Here is a 13,781-nt window from a genome sequence, read left to right on the forward strand (position 1 = left end):
GTGAACTTTTTATTTCAGCAACGGAAGCGAGAAATCAGTGATTCATTGAAGGAGGGAGAAAGACCTCCATGGAAGCTGGCAGAGAAGAAGGAAAAGGAGTTAATTATGACTCTTCCCTTTTTACTCTCTCTGACCAGTTTATAATCTGCTTTTCCAGGGTCTGCCTGTAGTATATAGTCCTTTCCAACCTCTCCACCCAACCCCTCCTCCAGCGGGGGGAGGGGGAGATCTAGCAGGCAACAAGCTCCAGGTGGCTTTCTCAATCATTTCACTGCCAAAAAAAATAAAATAAAACCCTCCACTAAAAACAAGTTGGGGTTTGGGGGGTTGGTTTTTGCTAGTTTGGGGGGATTTTTAGGCGAGGAGGTTGGTTGGTTGAGGGTTTTTTTTCTTGGGGGGCGGGGGGGTGGGGAGGGAGACTGGAGGAAGAGTGAAGGGGGAGGAAAGCCTCCCTGGAGGGGATTGGTTCAACTTGGAAGACAGGGAAATTAGTAAAGCATGAGTCTCTAAGCCATGCTGGTGGCCGGCGCTCCGAGGAGAAGGACGCTTTAGGAGCAATTAGCAGCGAGCCGAAGGCGGCGGCTGCCGCGGCTGCCGCAGCCCGGGAGGAAGCGAGGGCAGCTCCCGGGGCTGCCTCCGCAGCAGGCACCGCTCGCTCCAGCTGCAAAAAGGTTTCAGATGTCCCACCACTGCCTGACCCCCTGCAAATAAGGGCTGACCACCAGAGGCACATCCCACCTCTGACTTGTAATCGCTGACATTTAGGCTACAGCTTCCAACCTGTTTACAACCAAAGGGGGAGGGAAAGGAAAGGAAAGGAAGGGAAGGGCGGGGGGACAAGTTGGGGTTTCTCCCTCTCCCTTTCTCTCGGGATTTTTTTTTTTTTGTTTTTTTTTTTTTAATACTGTTCTGGAGAATTCAAAGCAAAACAAAGAAACTTCCTCCTCTGGGGTTGTCAGTGAGAAAAGGACGAGTTGTGCAACTGGTTTGGGATTTGCAAAAAGGCAAGAGGGTGGGGATCAGAAGAAGGTGCAAAGCCACAAAGTGTGAGTGCATGTGCGTGTAAAGGTGTATGTGTGAAAAATCCATTCCGGCACCCCTCTCTGCTGGTTATTATTTATCTTAGTCGTTGTTTTTGTTGTTGTCATTGACTTTGCTGTCATCTATTTTTCAGACCTTTCTGCATCTAAGATGGTGAAGAAAGGAGTGAGGAAGAGAACAAAATAACTACTGGAAAGTCTCAAACCAGGTTGGGGAGTGTGTGTGCATGTGGGGAGGTGGGGAAGGGAAAAAGGAAAGAGGATTAACTACAGCAACCCCCTCACCCAAAAAAACCCAAAAAACCAAAAAACAAAAAACCAAACCAACAACCAACAGCTCTTTTTTTCTGAGGAAGGACTCGAAGGATTAAAAGGCAGCAACTTCTGAGGCGATTTGTCCCCTGAGTTATGGATGTTGGTGCACTTACTTCAGGCCAGATCAGAGCTCAGAGGAATCTAACCAGAAGCAGCAACCACCGTCTCTCCACTTGCCTTTTACCAGGTTTTACCCTTCCAGTATGTTTCATTTGATAAGACATTTTCCAGCGCCCAGAGTTTCAGTACAATGTGCAAATGGATACTGACAAATGGTGCCTCAGCCTTTTCCCACCTGCCTTGCTGCTGCTTGCTGCTGCTGTTCTTGGTGTCTTCTGTGCCTGTCACCTGCCATGACCTCGGCCAGGACATGCTGTCCCCGGAGGCCAACAACTCCTCTTCTTCATCATCCTCCTCCTTCCCCTCGTCCTTCTCCTCTCCTTCCAGTGCGGGGAGACACGTGCGGAGCTACAATCACCTCCAAGGAGACGTGCGCAAGAGGAAGCTCTATTCTTACAACAAGTACTTTCTCAAGATCGAGAAGAACGGCAAGGTCAGCGGCACCAAGAAGGAGAACTGCCCGTTCAGTAAGTACGGCTCTGCCGCCGCGCTGCCGGGCAGGGGCCGCTGCGCCCCCGGGCGCGGCCGCCCCGGGCCCGAGCGCCCGAGCCCCCGGCTGGGGAGGGAAGGGAGAGGTGGCGCCGCGGAGGGGAGGGGGCGCAGGGCAGGATTGGGTGGGCTCGGCTCGGCTCCTCAGGGACGCCGCTCCCCGCCAGCCCGTATCTGCGAGTCTCTCCGGTTACATTTGTTTTGCAAATGGCCTCGCTGAGCACCGTTTGTTTCTTCGCCTGGCAGAAGAGCAAATTAGAAGGATTTGCAAGGAAGTGGCGGGGAGTGTGTGGGGGACATTGTCTCCCGAATCTGAAAATCATTATCCCCTGTCATTAGAGTGCCTTGACGAGAGCGCAGTATTGGAACAATTAATCGATTGCCCGCACGCTCCTCTCCCTGAGCCGCCCGCTCCGCGCTCCCTCCTCCCCGCTCCCGGAGCAGGGGTGTTTGTTCCTGCGGGCCGGGTCCTGCCCGGGTGCGCTCCCCGCAGCGGGGGTGCCCGGCGGCGCTGGGAGCCGGTGCGCGGCCGCGCTGCCGCCCGCCGTGCGGCGGAGGCGGTGCCGGGCTGCGTCCCGCCGGTCCCGGGCTGCAGCGCCGCTATACCGCTACTCGCTCCATTGTAAACATCTGGGGCTGCCTTCCCACAGACCTCACACGCGTTTCATTGTCCTTCTCTTTCTTTCTTTTCTTTTCTTTTTTTTTTTTTTTTTAAATAAATTATTTCAGAGCAAAAGTCATATGGCAGTCTCCATAGCTGAAGTTTGGAGCTTTTCTCCAGAAGTAATTAGATGCTCAGTAATAGCATGCTTCTGATAATGTGTATTTTGGCTGTTAACGGTAGAAATGTACCCCTTACTTGGTTTTCCTGCCTGTGCAATCTCAAATTGAACTGTACTAAATCACAATATATTGCTTTCTCTTGCAAATCTTAAGTGATTATAGGAACATGCTGAGAAAGTAAGCTCTGTTATGCAACTTGAGGAAACTCTAAGGCTTTCTTCACTGGTAAAAAAACCACATTTTGGATCTTGTGTTGTTTTACGTAAATCCAGATAAACTTGGGAATAAATCTGCTGTTAAGTTAAAACAACTGAAAGTGAATTAAGTAGATCCCTTGTTAGCTAATGTGTAAAATATGGAGTACTTCAGCAGGTTGCCATGCTGTATTGATAAGCACTGCTGTTAATTCAGCTGTATTTCTGGTAAATACTCATAATATAACCTAACAAACAGTGAGAAAAGGCTGGAGTATCATGTGTTGCTTCTTCTCTTGCTCCACCTTGAAGCTTCGTGCTTTATCATGCACTCTAATGTTTGCAAATACTTTAGATGTCAAAGCAGCTGAATCTTACCACCTCCCTTTCTGTATTTCATAGAAAGGCAAATTTGTAAAAAAGAGCTGTGAGGGGGGCTTAACTTTGATGGATTTGTGTGGAATGAGGTCCTAGAATGGTGTTTTTTAGATTACCTTGGGATTTGGAGGAGAACCTAGCCCCTAAAATAGGATTCTGACAGCTTTGCAGGCATCTCTGAGATCATCAAACCATTCTGTATGGCACACTGCTGCCAAAAAGGGCTCTAAGGTGCCCACTCTGACAGCAGCATACTCAGGGAAGTAACTACACATTCAAGCAGTCCCACTTAGGCAGCAGAATTCTCAAGTGAGTAAACTTACCCACATGCTTAAACTCTTGCAAAATCCTGCCAAGAAGAGGTGGAATACACTGAATACATACACATCTTCCTACCTTTTCAGGCTACAATGCAATAAAAACCCCCCACAACTGTGGGAGGAGGATGTGTATGGTGTGTCCTGGTTTTCCAGTCAGTGCATCAGAAAGAGAACTGGCCTTCTTACTGATGTCATGGTTACTGTCACATCTGCAGAGTATCTGCTGAAAGAGAGAATGTAATTTGTTTCATATAAAGGTAAACAGTATCTTTATTATACATAATTGCATCCTATCACTGAAGATTATGTGCAGTGAAGAAAGGACTGCCATCACCCTAAAACTTGTAACTTCCCTACTGTATTTACATAACAAAGGCCGACCTAGTGCACAGCCTCCAGTTCAAAACTATTACCATCCGGTTGACAGAAGTCAGAGTTCTATGTTGTTGATTAACAGTCATTATAATATGCAGTGTGAAATTGTGTTTTCTGTAGAGACTTAGTCTGAGATCATTTAAAAATATATTTATTGTGCCTTTATTCAAGACTGTGTAGCAAAATGTTGCAAGTGAATTCACTAAACCTATGTTTTTCACAGCATCATGTGTAGCAGTGCTATCATAATACTGCTATAATCCCCAGCTGGACTGATTCCATGAAAAGATATGGTATCTTTCATATGGTCTGAAATAAGTAATTGCATGTGAATTGATTTCTGCCTCGCAGAGGGTTAGCTAGAGAGGCCACTAAATTGTAGCCTGTTTAACATTACAGGCTATTCTCTAAAATTAGTTTCTCCCTCTGAAATCATGTTTTCCTAAACAAATCACAGTGACTATTGACACACAAGACTGAAATATTCTAATTTGGAGGCTCGTTTTCTCATATGCTAATGTTTAAAATCCCTTTATGCTGCAGTAAAGCCTTATCAGTAGGTCTGTAAGATCATGATAGGTTGTGTAATTAGACAACAGCTTTCATGGCTCACTGCCAATTAAGCAGTGTCAAGTAAGAAGAAAAGTTGGAGAAAGTCAGAATAAACATTCAGAAAACAGAATTTAGTCTCCAGCCTTCAAACAACTCAAACAGCGTTCATGGATTTGCTCTATAAATATTGTGTGGAGTGCACTAAATTAAAGTTTACTCTGGCAGTTGTGTTCCAGCTTGATTGCTTGGAACTATTCCATCATCCTTTCTCTACCTATGGAGTACCAGGTGGTTCCTGACTGTCTGTCAGAAGAACTTGCAGCACTTGGCATGGATGGAGGTGTCTGTCACTAGATAGATGTAGGACACTTTATTTTTTGTTCCTTACATCTGGAAGTCAGTCCTCGAAATACAACTGCTACCTTGTCCTGCAGCACCACAGCTGTGAAGCCCCTTGCCCCTGTTCTTGACAGAGCCCTCCACAAGCACAAATAAAGAGAGCTGTAGTGTTTTCTGGAGGCTTATATACTAGATGAAGGACAAACAAACCCAAAAATCCTCCAAAGAGCAATTAATTACAAAAGCTTTCACTATAGTTCTGGCTCAGGCTTTGGGATCACCAAGAGAAGCTTAAGACATATATTAAAATTGAGAGGGACTTGCATGTGTGCAGTCTGTGACTTGACTCTCATATGGACAGTTCTCTTAACTAAGATAGTGAAACTATCTGAGATTGATGGTTGGAATGCATTAAAGCTACATGATATATGATAAGCTGGTTCAAGAAAACTTTAATGTATGTCTCAGTGCTAAACAATTTTCAATTGACTTCTAAGGCAACTGTTCACAGTACCATGAGGGAACACAAACTTCGAATTTGCAGCACAGACCTTATCATTTGGAGAAAATAACAAAACACACAATACTTTGTTAGCAGCAGCTGACCTGCAGTCTGCAGAGGGAGTTCTGCCTGAGCAAAGATTGCAGGATGAGGCTCTTACTTAGGTGCGTGTTCAGAGAGTGTCACTGTGTCACTGAGTCCGGAGATGAGTGGGAAGGATTGCCGGAGGAATCCCTACGGGCTTTGAACCAAGCAGTGCTATGCAAAACCTACAGTAGATGGCGGCACAGCCACTGCCTGGTGTCATCTCTGCTCAAAGAGGTGGACGAGAAGGGTCTGCACCCTCAACTCAAAGCTAATTTAGTTCAAGCAAAGCCAAAAGGGCTTGCATCCGTAGATTCTCTATTAATTTGCTTTCTGACAAATCCAAGTGGACTATTTCAAGAAAAAGACACTGTGTTGCAGAATAAAATTGTACATCAGGGGAGCTAGCAAGAAGTAATTGGCCACTTTCCACAAGCTAACCTATTCTGGGCTTTTCTTCTGGGTATTCAAGTATCTTTTATGCTAAGCTTTACGAACTCTTGAAGTTCCTGATGGTCTTCGGTTTTGCTTTGGTTAGCGTGGGATAAGCTTAGCAACACAGTGAGTGAAAGCACGAAAGTTTTGAGCCTCATTCTTTAGCCCAAAAGTTTGTAAGCAGCCATTCAACTACTAGACCTACTGAACCTTACTAATGAGGATTTTAATTGTGTGCATATATACATGACATATAAATAGGTATTTGTATTATAGATTGGATTATACGCATTAAATGTGTTTTGATTAAGTATACTTCATTTGATACTCATTTTTTTACCATACCTCCAGTGCAGAAAATTAATAAAGTGCCATAGGTACCTTAATATCAGTTATGAAGCCCCAAGAAGATTAGAATAATTGATAAAATACACTCTTTTGCTCCTGAACAATTTCTAAACTAACTGTTTGGGATTATTGACTCCTTTTCATATGTGTTTGTAAATTAATGTGAGAACTTTTCACCATTTTTCTAAAGACTGATTAGTGTTTTGCTGGTTTACTCTCCAAAGAGTTCTGTTTTATGGCCTTACCAAACCAAATACTTAAAATAAGAAATACTAATGAGCATTTTAAAGTAATTTGAAACAAAGGCTCCTTATTGTGACATGTATATGTTCCTAAGGACATGATTTCTCAATTTCAGTTTTTTATTTCCTTCTCTTTTTTAGTTGGGTTTTTTGTTGTTGTTCTTGTTGTTGTTTATTTTGGGTGGGGTTTTTTTGTTTTGTTTGGTTTGGTTTTTGTCTGTAGAACTCAGTTAAACAATTTATAACCAGCAGTATAAAACCATAGGCACTTAGGATTTATGAATGTGGAAAGAATTGTACTATTTAATGTCTACATGACACTCTCCTGTTACCCTTACTGCATTCCTGCCTTGTAGACCCTCCATGCTGATACTGCAGCCCCGTCATAAATCTTTACAAAATACACAGTTGTAAGAAGTCTTTTTGTCTTCATAAATCCAACTTACAGCCATCTGGGAAAAAAAAATATCCCAAGAGTTAGGAGCAACTGAGAGTTTGTTCCTAAAACCCAGAAGAAAGAAAACAAGGGGTGTACAGGTTTATAGATGCCATGTTTCTGTTTTAATAGGAGGGTTCACAGGTAGTGGCTCGGTCAAAACTTCCCTTGAAGATAGCATTAGCTGAGTGAGCAGTATAGAATGTGCTTACACTTCTGAAACATCTTGGATGCATTCACTCATAGGATAAGATCCTCTGTTTTGAAATAAGGCATTTTAAGATGACTTTCAGATGTCTTTGAACTGTGTGTGTGAATAGGGGCCTTTTCACTTCAAATGAAAGTCAGATCAGATCCTGCAATAGGGGAGTTTTCATTTATTGCAGAGAGCCTTTCATGTAAAAAAAAAGAAAAAACTTTCTATGCAAATCTTGCTAACCTGTGTGTTAAGTTAAAAATCATGGGTACCTGTATGAACACAGAGCAGCAACTTTTGTGATGTGCATTGCTCACTTTTCCTCTGAGAATGCAATATAATTGCACAAGAAAGATTCTATGTGGGAAAAATGTATATGTGAATAATGTATTTCTATTTTTAGGCTTAGTATTTGGGCTGATAGTGACAACAAAGCAGAGAAATTACTTGATCAGCTTGGGATTTCTTATATACTCCCTTCTTGGCATTGATATGCCATGACAAAACATCATTTTCTATTTTGTGAAGAGGTTTTTGAATCAAGCTCTTACAGTCTCTTTTTCCCCAAAGCAGCACCAGGCTGAAATTTCATCTTGCTCATTTAAACACTTGCTTTAAACTACTGCTTGTAGTTGTATACCTCACTGAGCTACTTAGTCCTGATATTCTGGGGTATATCATCTAATGATCTCTTTGTCACTTGGAACAGCACAAATATTTTGTTTATCAGCATTGCCAAGCAGTGTCAGCTTGATGAGGCTGCACGGAAAAGCAACTCTTGCTCACTCTGGGCTGTGAATACCAAACTACCAGATGAGAAATGAAGGACAGGTTTAGTTAATCTTAGCCCATGTTCATTTCTCAGTTGGTAGGTGTATTAGTGCCACTAGTCTAACTGTGTGTACCTGTCAAACAAACTTCCTTTCTTTTGCTTTGACAATTTATTTTTATGAGATATTTTGCTATCTTGCATCCTCTCATTGCTCAGGTACTTTAACACAGAATAATCAATGGTTTTTGGAACGTTAGTTCTGTTAACTAGAGGGATCCTTCCCTAGCTCCCCTAATTGCTTCTGGTTCTTGTGCCAATTTATTGTAAACCAACATCTCTGTTGGTTACAACATAGTAAAAAGGAGACAGGAAACAGTGTTTCGTGAAGTTTTGAAAAGTCAGCCTGGGAAAGCTCTCTGTGTTTATGAAGAGAATTAAAATCTTCAAGGGTAGGAGTCAGGAGGAAGTGGCTAAATCTTTAATCACTGAATGAATTTAATTACTAAATCTTTAATCACATTAAAACTGAATTAATTAATTAATTGTGCGGACTATTAAAATTGATATCGGTGTTTCATGAGTACAGTGCAACAAATGGAAGTTGCAGGGGAAAGAAATGGTTACAAGTAAGACAAGTCTCATACTAAATAGTGGCTTTAAAGGCACTGTTTTTAAATTAGGTCACTTGTGTTCTTTCTTTGAACATTCAGTTCTAATTGCAACAGTAAATCAAAGAATACGCTCAAAGTAGATTCCCATGTAAGGTGGACAACTGGACAGTGCCTTTTTACTGCTACTAACACGTGCATCCAATTACTGGGTTGATATACTCACAATGTCAGCTGTAAAGCATTCCCCTATTTTATAGTTAGCCTAAAGAATTATTAGCCTGTCCCCTTTCACATTTACCTCTAAATAATCTGTCAGTAGTGTATATCTTCTACAGTTAAAGAGGAATTTTCACACACATCGAAGCTGACTTTCAAGAAAAAAGGAAATGTTTAAACTACACCAAATTGTTTTGTTTCTTTTCTATTTCCCCTCTTCCATAATTTTTGGTGTTGTCAAAGAGAGGGAAAGGTTATAGATAGTAGGAACATGAATGATTGTGAATGTTATATAAAAATAAAGATCATATCTTTCATAAACCTTGATTTAGGAAAGCAATATGATGCCTGTGCCTTTCATGGTGGAAAACATATGTGAAGGACAATTAGTTGTTTTTTGTCATTCCTGACTCATCCTCCTACATGGGGAGCAGAAGTGAAAATGAGGGGGTTGTGAAGGTGGGGGGGGAGATTGTGAGGAGTCTCTTTGCCATTCTGCCATTGATATTAGAGGTTCAAACATAGCATAGAAACAACTGAAATGTAAGTTTTCTTTTAGGTTCCTGACACACAGCTGTGCAGCTGTAGTCAGCATGTGTGGGAGTTGGGGAGGGAATGCTGAAGCATTTTGGAATAATTCAGGATGTTATTTAATTGGAATTAAGGCACAGTGCTAAGTGGAGACTGGGTATAAATCAATGATATTGTGCCCGCATTAGAGGAAGTGGGTGGGATGTGTGACAAGTACCAGATCAGTACTAGAAAGGATGACAAGAAAGAAATAGGGGCAGCATGTGTCATGAGTGGGAGAGAAGTGGGGAGAGGGGGAGTGTGGCTTACCCCTTTTGGCAGCTGTGAACTGCCAGTGATGTTGAGTTGTCCTGGTTGATCACATCTGTTTGCTCACAGACTGAAACTATGAAGACATTAAGGTGCCTCTTGAGTTTGTACAAAGTGTGTGCTTGGTGTTAGGTATGAACTTTCCACTCCAAATTTCATTATGTTTTCTCTGACCCTATTCTGTAGATATTAGATACTATTTGGTACCTGCTCTAGGGTTTTCTTCCATTTTATCCTCCTCAAGAGGATTAATAACCTGCTTTATTCCTAATATCAAATTCAGTATGGACTACTTGCAAGCAGAAAGGCAGGTGAACTGGCCCTTGAAAGTAATAAACTACTTGAAAGACCTAAAAGATCGGTATTAAAGAAGAAAAAATGGCTTTATTTGGTTGTTTTTTTCTTAAATTTCAGTATGCTAATACTACGCACTATATTTGTTAAGAGAAAATATACCTGAAGGACATCAAGGCATCCTAGAATTCCAAGTGGTTTGATTTTTGGATCATGGAATAGGGTGGAATAGAGTGTTTTGGTTGCTGGTATGTTTAGTGTTATCAAATATGTCATATTTTGCAAGTTTATCATTAAGTTTAGAAGCAGATACATAGTTAAAAGTTTGTTGCTACAGGGAGAAAGGAAAAAATGTGTGCTCTAGAGTGGAACAGGAGATGACTGCATTTAACACAATATTTTATAAGACTACATGTTTAGTGTCTTCTTTTTACAATTTTATTATTGCATTTTAGGAAATGCTAAAGCTTCTGATATTCTCTGAAGTGGTCTTTTAACTTCAACAGAACAAAGTTTTTTTTCTCATTTATTTCCTAGATACTTCTTTTTTCTTTATGGGCTTTCCTGAATGTAAACACCGAAAGTATAAACCATGTAATAAAGCTGTAGATTTGTATAATATCCCAAGTTAGAAGGGTCTCAAAAAAACTGTCATGTCCAACTTCTGATCCTGCACAGGGCAATCTGAGAGTTGATCTGAAAGTACCTCTCTTATCCTCATGAATTATCCTAGTACCTGTGGCACATTTCCCTTGGAGACAAGCTAATGAAAACCTTCCCCTGAACTGTAACCTGGGCTCATGACTCTGCCCCTCTGCCCTGTCTCAGAGGAAGCTGAGTGGTGCATGTGGTTCACATTCTGATGACAGGACACCTTTCCCTTGTCAAAACACTAGTGCTAACAACTGCAACACAGAAATTCTGTGCTCACTGAGGATCTGTAACTGCAAAACTAATGGTAACATGAAAAGATGCAGAAGAAGAGTCTAGAGCTAACCTCATCACTCTCTTAGTCTGTTTCTGTATCTAGGCCTGGTTACTGTCTCTTCAGATGCTAAAAAAACCCTCCCATACAAGATACACGTGTAGTTTTGGTGCTACCCTTACAAGTAGCTGGGTCAACAGCTCATTTTCCGGCTGTAGAGCTGAGATAAGGCACCACCATGTGTAAACTGGAGCATAAAATTACTACAAACCTAGTTTCACTGGGCATTCCAACATACAAACCGTTGCAACTTGCTTTTCATGTGGTTCTGACACAAATACCTTAGAAAAGAAAGTAGAATTACTTTTAAGAATTTACTTTAAGAATTACATTTCTTAAGTAGAATGTAAGAAATGGAATGAAATTGTGGTTGTTTCAGCTTCTTAGAGGTGAAGATGATGATGAAATCAAGTCCAATTCTTATGAACAGACAGATATTTAATGTCATGTCTGATAGCTTTTATTCATAAAGCAGCATGACCTCTGCTTCTAAACACCCATGAGCACACATAAGCAATGGCTCACTTCTTAGTCCAATGAGTTGTTTATACCCCTTAAGCTTCTGATAGAAAATTCAGTAAGGCAAGTACTGGGAGGTACAAGTTATATCCTTTCTGAGGCTTAAAGGTACATTCAATATAAGCAGTTTTGGTGCATTTCTTGAATTTTGCTTTGTCGATAGCCTACTCCGAGACCAAGAATTATGGAGGGAGATGCTGAGACGATGCAAACCGGGAATTATGATGTTTCCTATTGCCAGTATATGATGGGAAATACTACAGGACAGGGAAAGGGGGACAAGGCAACACTGCTTGACAGGGAAAGGGTGATGAGGCTAAAAAGAAATCTGTGGTCCAGGTGCTATGAAAGACCATTTCATTCACAGCTTTCTGTGTCTGAATAACCCAAAAATCAAAATTGGAAACCAGCCTGTACATGCCATGAACCCATTTAAACTAAGCAGAAACTCTGTATTAATTATTCTTTGGTACTTCCTTTTCTCATATGACATAGAGCAGTCAAGAACAACAACTTCAGATTGCTTAAAAGCTGGTGATTATTGTATGTGAAGGGACTCCAAGACCAAACACACTGACATAGTAAAAACATTTTAAGAACACTATGGAAGACAGAATGATTACTGTCAGTAAATACAGTGTACAAAATACCTTGCTATAGGGCTTTGGATGAGAAAATACTTTTCATCTGAATGAAGAGATTCTCACAAAACAGCTGTTCAGCCAAGTTTGTCTGGGAAAGAAAAGGTCCAACAACAGCTCTCTTTATACAAGGGATTGCAGGGTATTTGAAGTTCAGAAAGATTCTGAATGACTATGGTAGATTTTTTGTCTCAAAACAAGACTGAAATAGATACAGACTGGAGAAATGATGTAGGATTGTAGGAACGACTGTCCTTCATCATGTGCTGTGAAAGTACTGAGGGGAAAAAGGAAGCTGAGGGAATCCTCAGAGTTACTAATGGTCCTCCTGGTGATTGTGAAGTAGCACAGAGTAGGAATCTGCTTAAAGGGAGAGGGTAGGTGACTGGAAAATTTGACATAAGGATAGTCTGCAGGAATTAAACTTTGGGTATAAGGAATTCCATAAAGTATTAGGAAATACTAGGTTTTATATGCTGGTCATCCACTGTGCTTCAAAATTTCTGAGATTATTTGAGTCTAATTTCTCCTTAGCTCTTTTCTGCTTATGAAATGAAGTTAGCAATGCTTCCTACACAAGCAAGGGTCTTATGAAAGACAGTTATTTTTGAAACACACCAGTAACACCATGGTGAATGACAGGGAAAAAAAAAAACACCCAGAAAGTAATCATCCTCTTCACTGAAAGGTTTGGATATAAGAAATACTAAGGGCAATTGTGTCTTCCTATAGGGCAGGACAGAACAGGCTCATTCTGAATTCTGTCACACTAAGGTATTTTTGTCTTTCAACAGGAAAAACTCTTAAGTTCCAAAAAATATATATATTGCAAGCATTCTGTCAAGATTACCCAACAGATTTTTTGCATACCATAAAACAAAGGTTTATGGCAAAATATCTCCTAATCAAACGGGATGAGTGGAGGCACATATTTGATCTGTACTGTAAAACTGGATCTGGTTCTGCTGTATAAGCATTATAATCACAAGCAATGTTAAAATTTCTTTTGCTTTGAAGGTATGAACCTTAGAGTGTTTCAGCTCAAGGATCTGTATAATTTCCATAACTAAATAGTTAAAATAATAACTTATTTCACTGTCTAGGCCTATTAGTAAAATAAATTTGAGCAGGATATCCTTCTAATATTTATTGTATTAATGTAATATGTATTTTTGGATGTGCCTTAATTTCCCAAAAATGTTGTCAATCTATTGGAGTTAACTAGAATCATTTGTTTGGATTTTATTTATTTTCTACCATTTTTTAAATTATTGATACTTCCCCTTTAGTGTTACAGACATTATTCTTTCAGTTTAATTTATTACAATAACTTCTACATGTCACAACTTTCCTTTGAAATGACAGCCATCCAAGTTAAAGTCTTTTCAACTTTAGTGAAAACACTTATAATGAGGCTGACACTTGGCTCATGTGGAATTAATCTGGTCCCTTGGTCATTTCTTCAGTTTCTCCTGCTGCAGTCAGCTCTCAAAAAGACATATCTGCAGCTGGGGAGTACATAAGATTAACTTCCGCCTCTCTGTGGCTTCTTGCCTCAGACCACACACCAAATAATTCCTCAAAGCACTATCCAGATTTGCTCAAAATTCAGCATGCTTGCTTTATTCCTTTAGTTCTGCCACACATGCATTTGTGGACTCTGCTTACAGCTGATTCTCCTTATGAAACAGGAAACATTTTGCATAGATGACTATTTAGAGACAAACACTCTTGAAAAATATCTATATTATTTTT

The 13,781-nt window shown here is 40.7% G+C and overlaps 1 protein-coding gene across 2 annotated transcripts in view; it reads left to right on the plus strand.

Moving 5' to 3' along the window:
• The first annotated feature begins 537 nt into the window (after positions 1 to 537).
• The window catches only part of FGF10 (fibroblast growth factor 10), a 60,315-nt gene continuing 47,071 nt past the window's right edge, over positions 538 to 13,781 (plus strand). Inside the window, exons 1-3 of one of the 2 annotated variants that reach the window (XM_088054592.1) lie at positions 538 to 671; positions 1,175 to 1,249; positions 1,397 to 1,942. In XM_088054592.1, the coding sequence (XP_087910718.1) occupies positions 1,606 to 1,942 (337 nt within the window). In that variant the 5' untranslated portion in view covers positions 538 to 671; positions 1,175 to 1,249; positions 1,397 to 1,605. Of the gene's footprint in view, positions 672 to 918; positions 1,047 to 1,174; positions 1,250 to 1,396; positions 1,943 to 13,781 lie in introns of those variants that run through there. The other variant, XM_088054591.1, reaches the window with a different exon arrangement.

Source organism: Pseudopodoces humilis, chromosome 4 (genome assembly GCF_049639895.1).
Source record: "Pseudopodoces humilis isolate 2021_Gansu_Grassland_sample_001 chromosome 4, ASM4963989v1, whole genome shotgun sequence".
Taxonomy (NCBI): Eukaryota; Metazoa; Chordata; class Aves; order Passeriformes; family Paridae; genus Pseudopodoces; species Pseudopodoces humilis.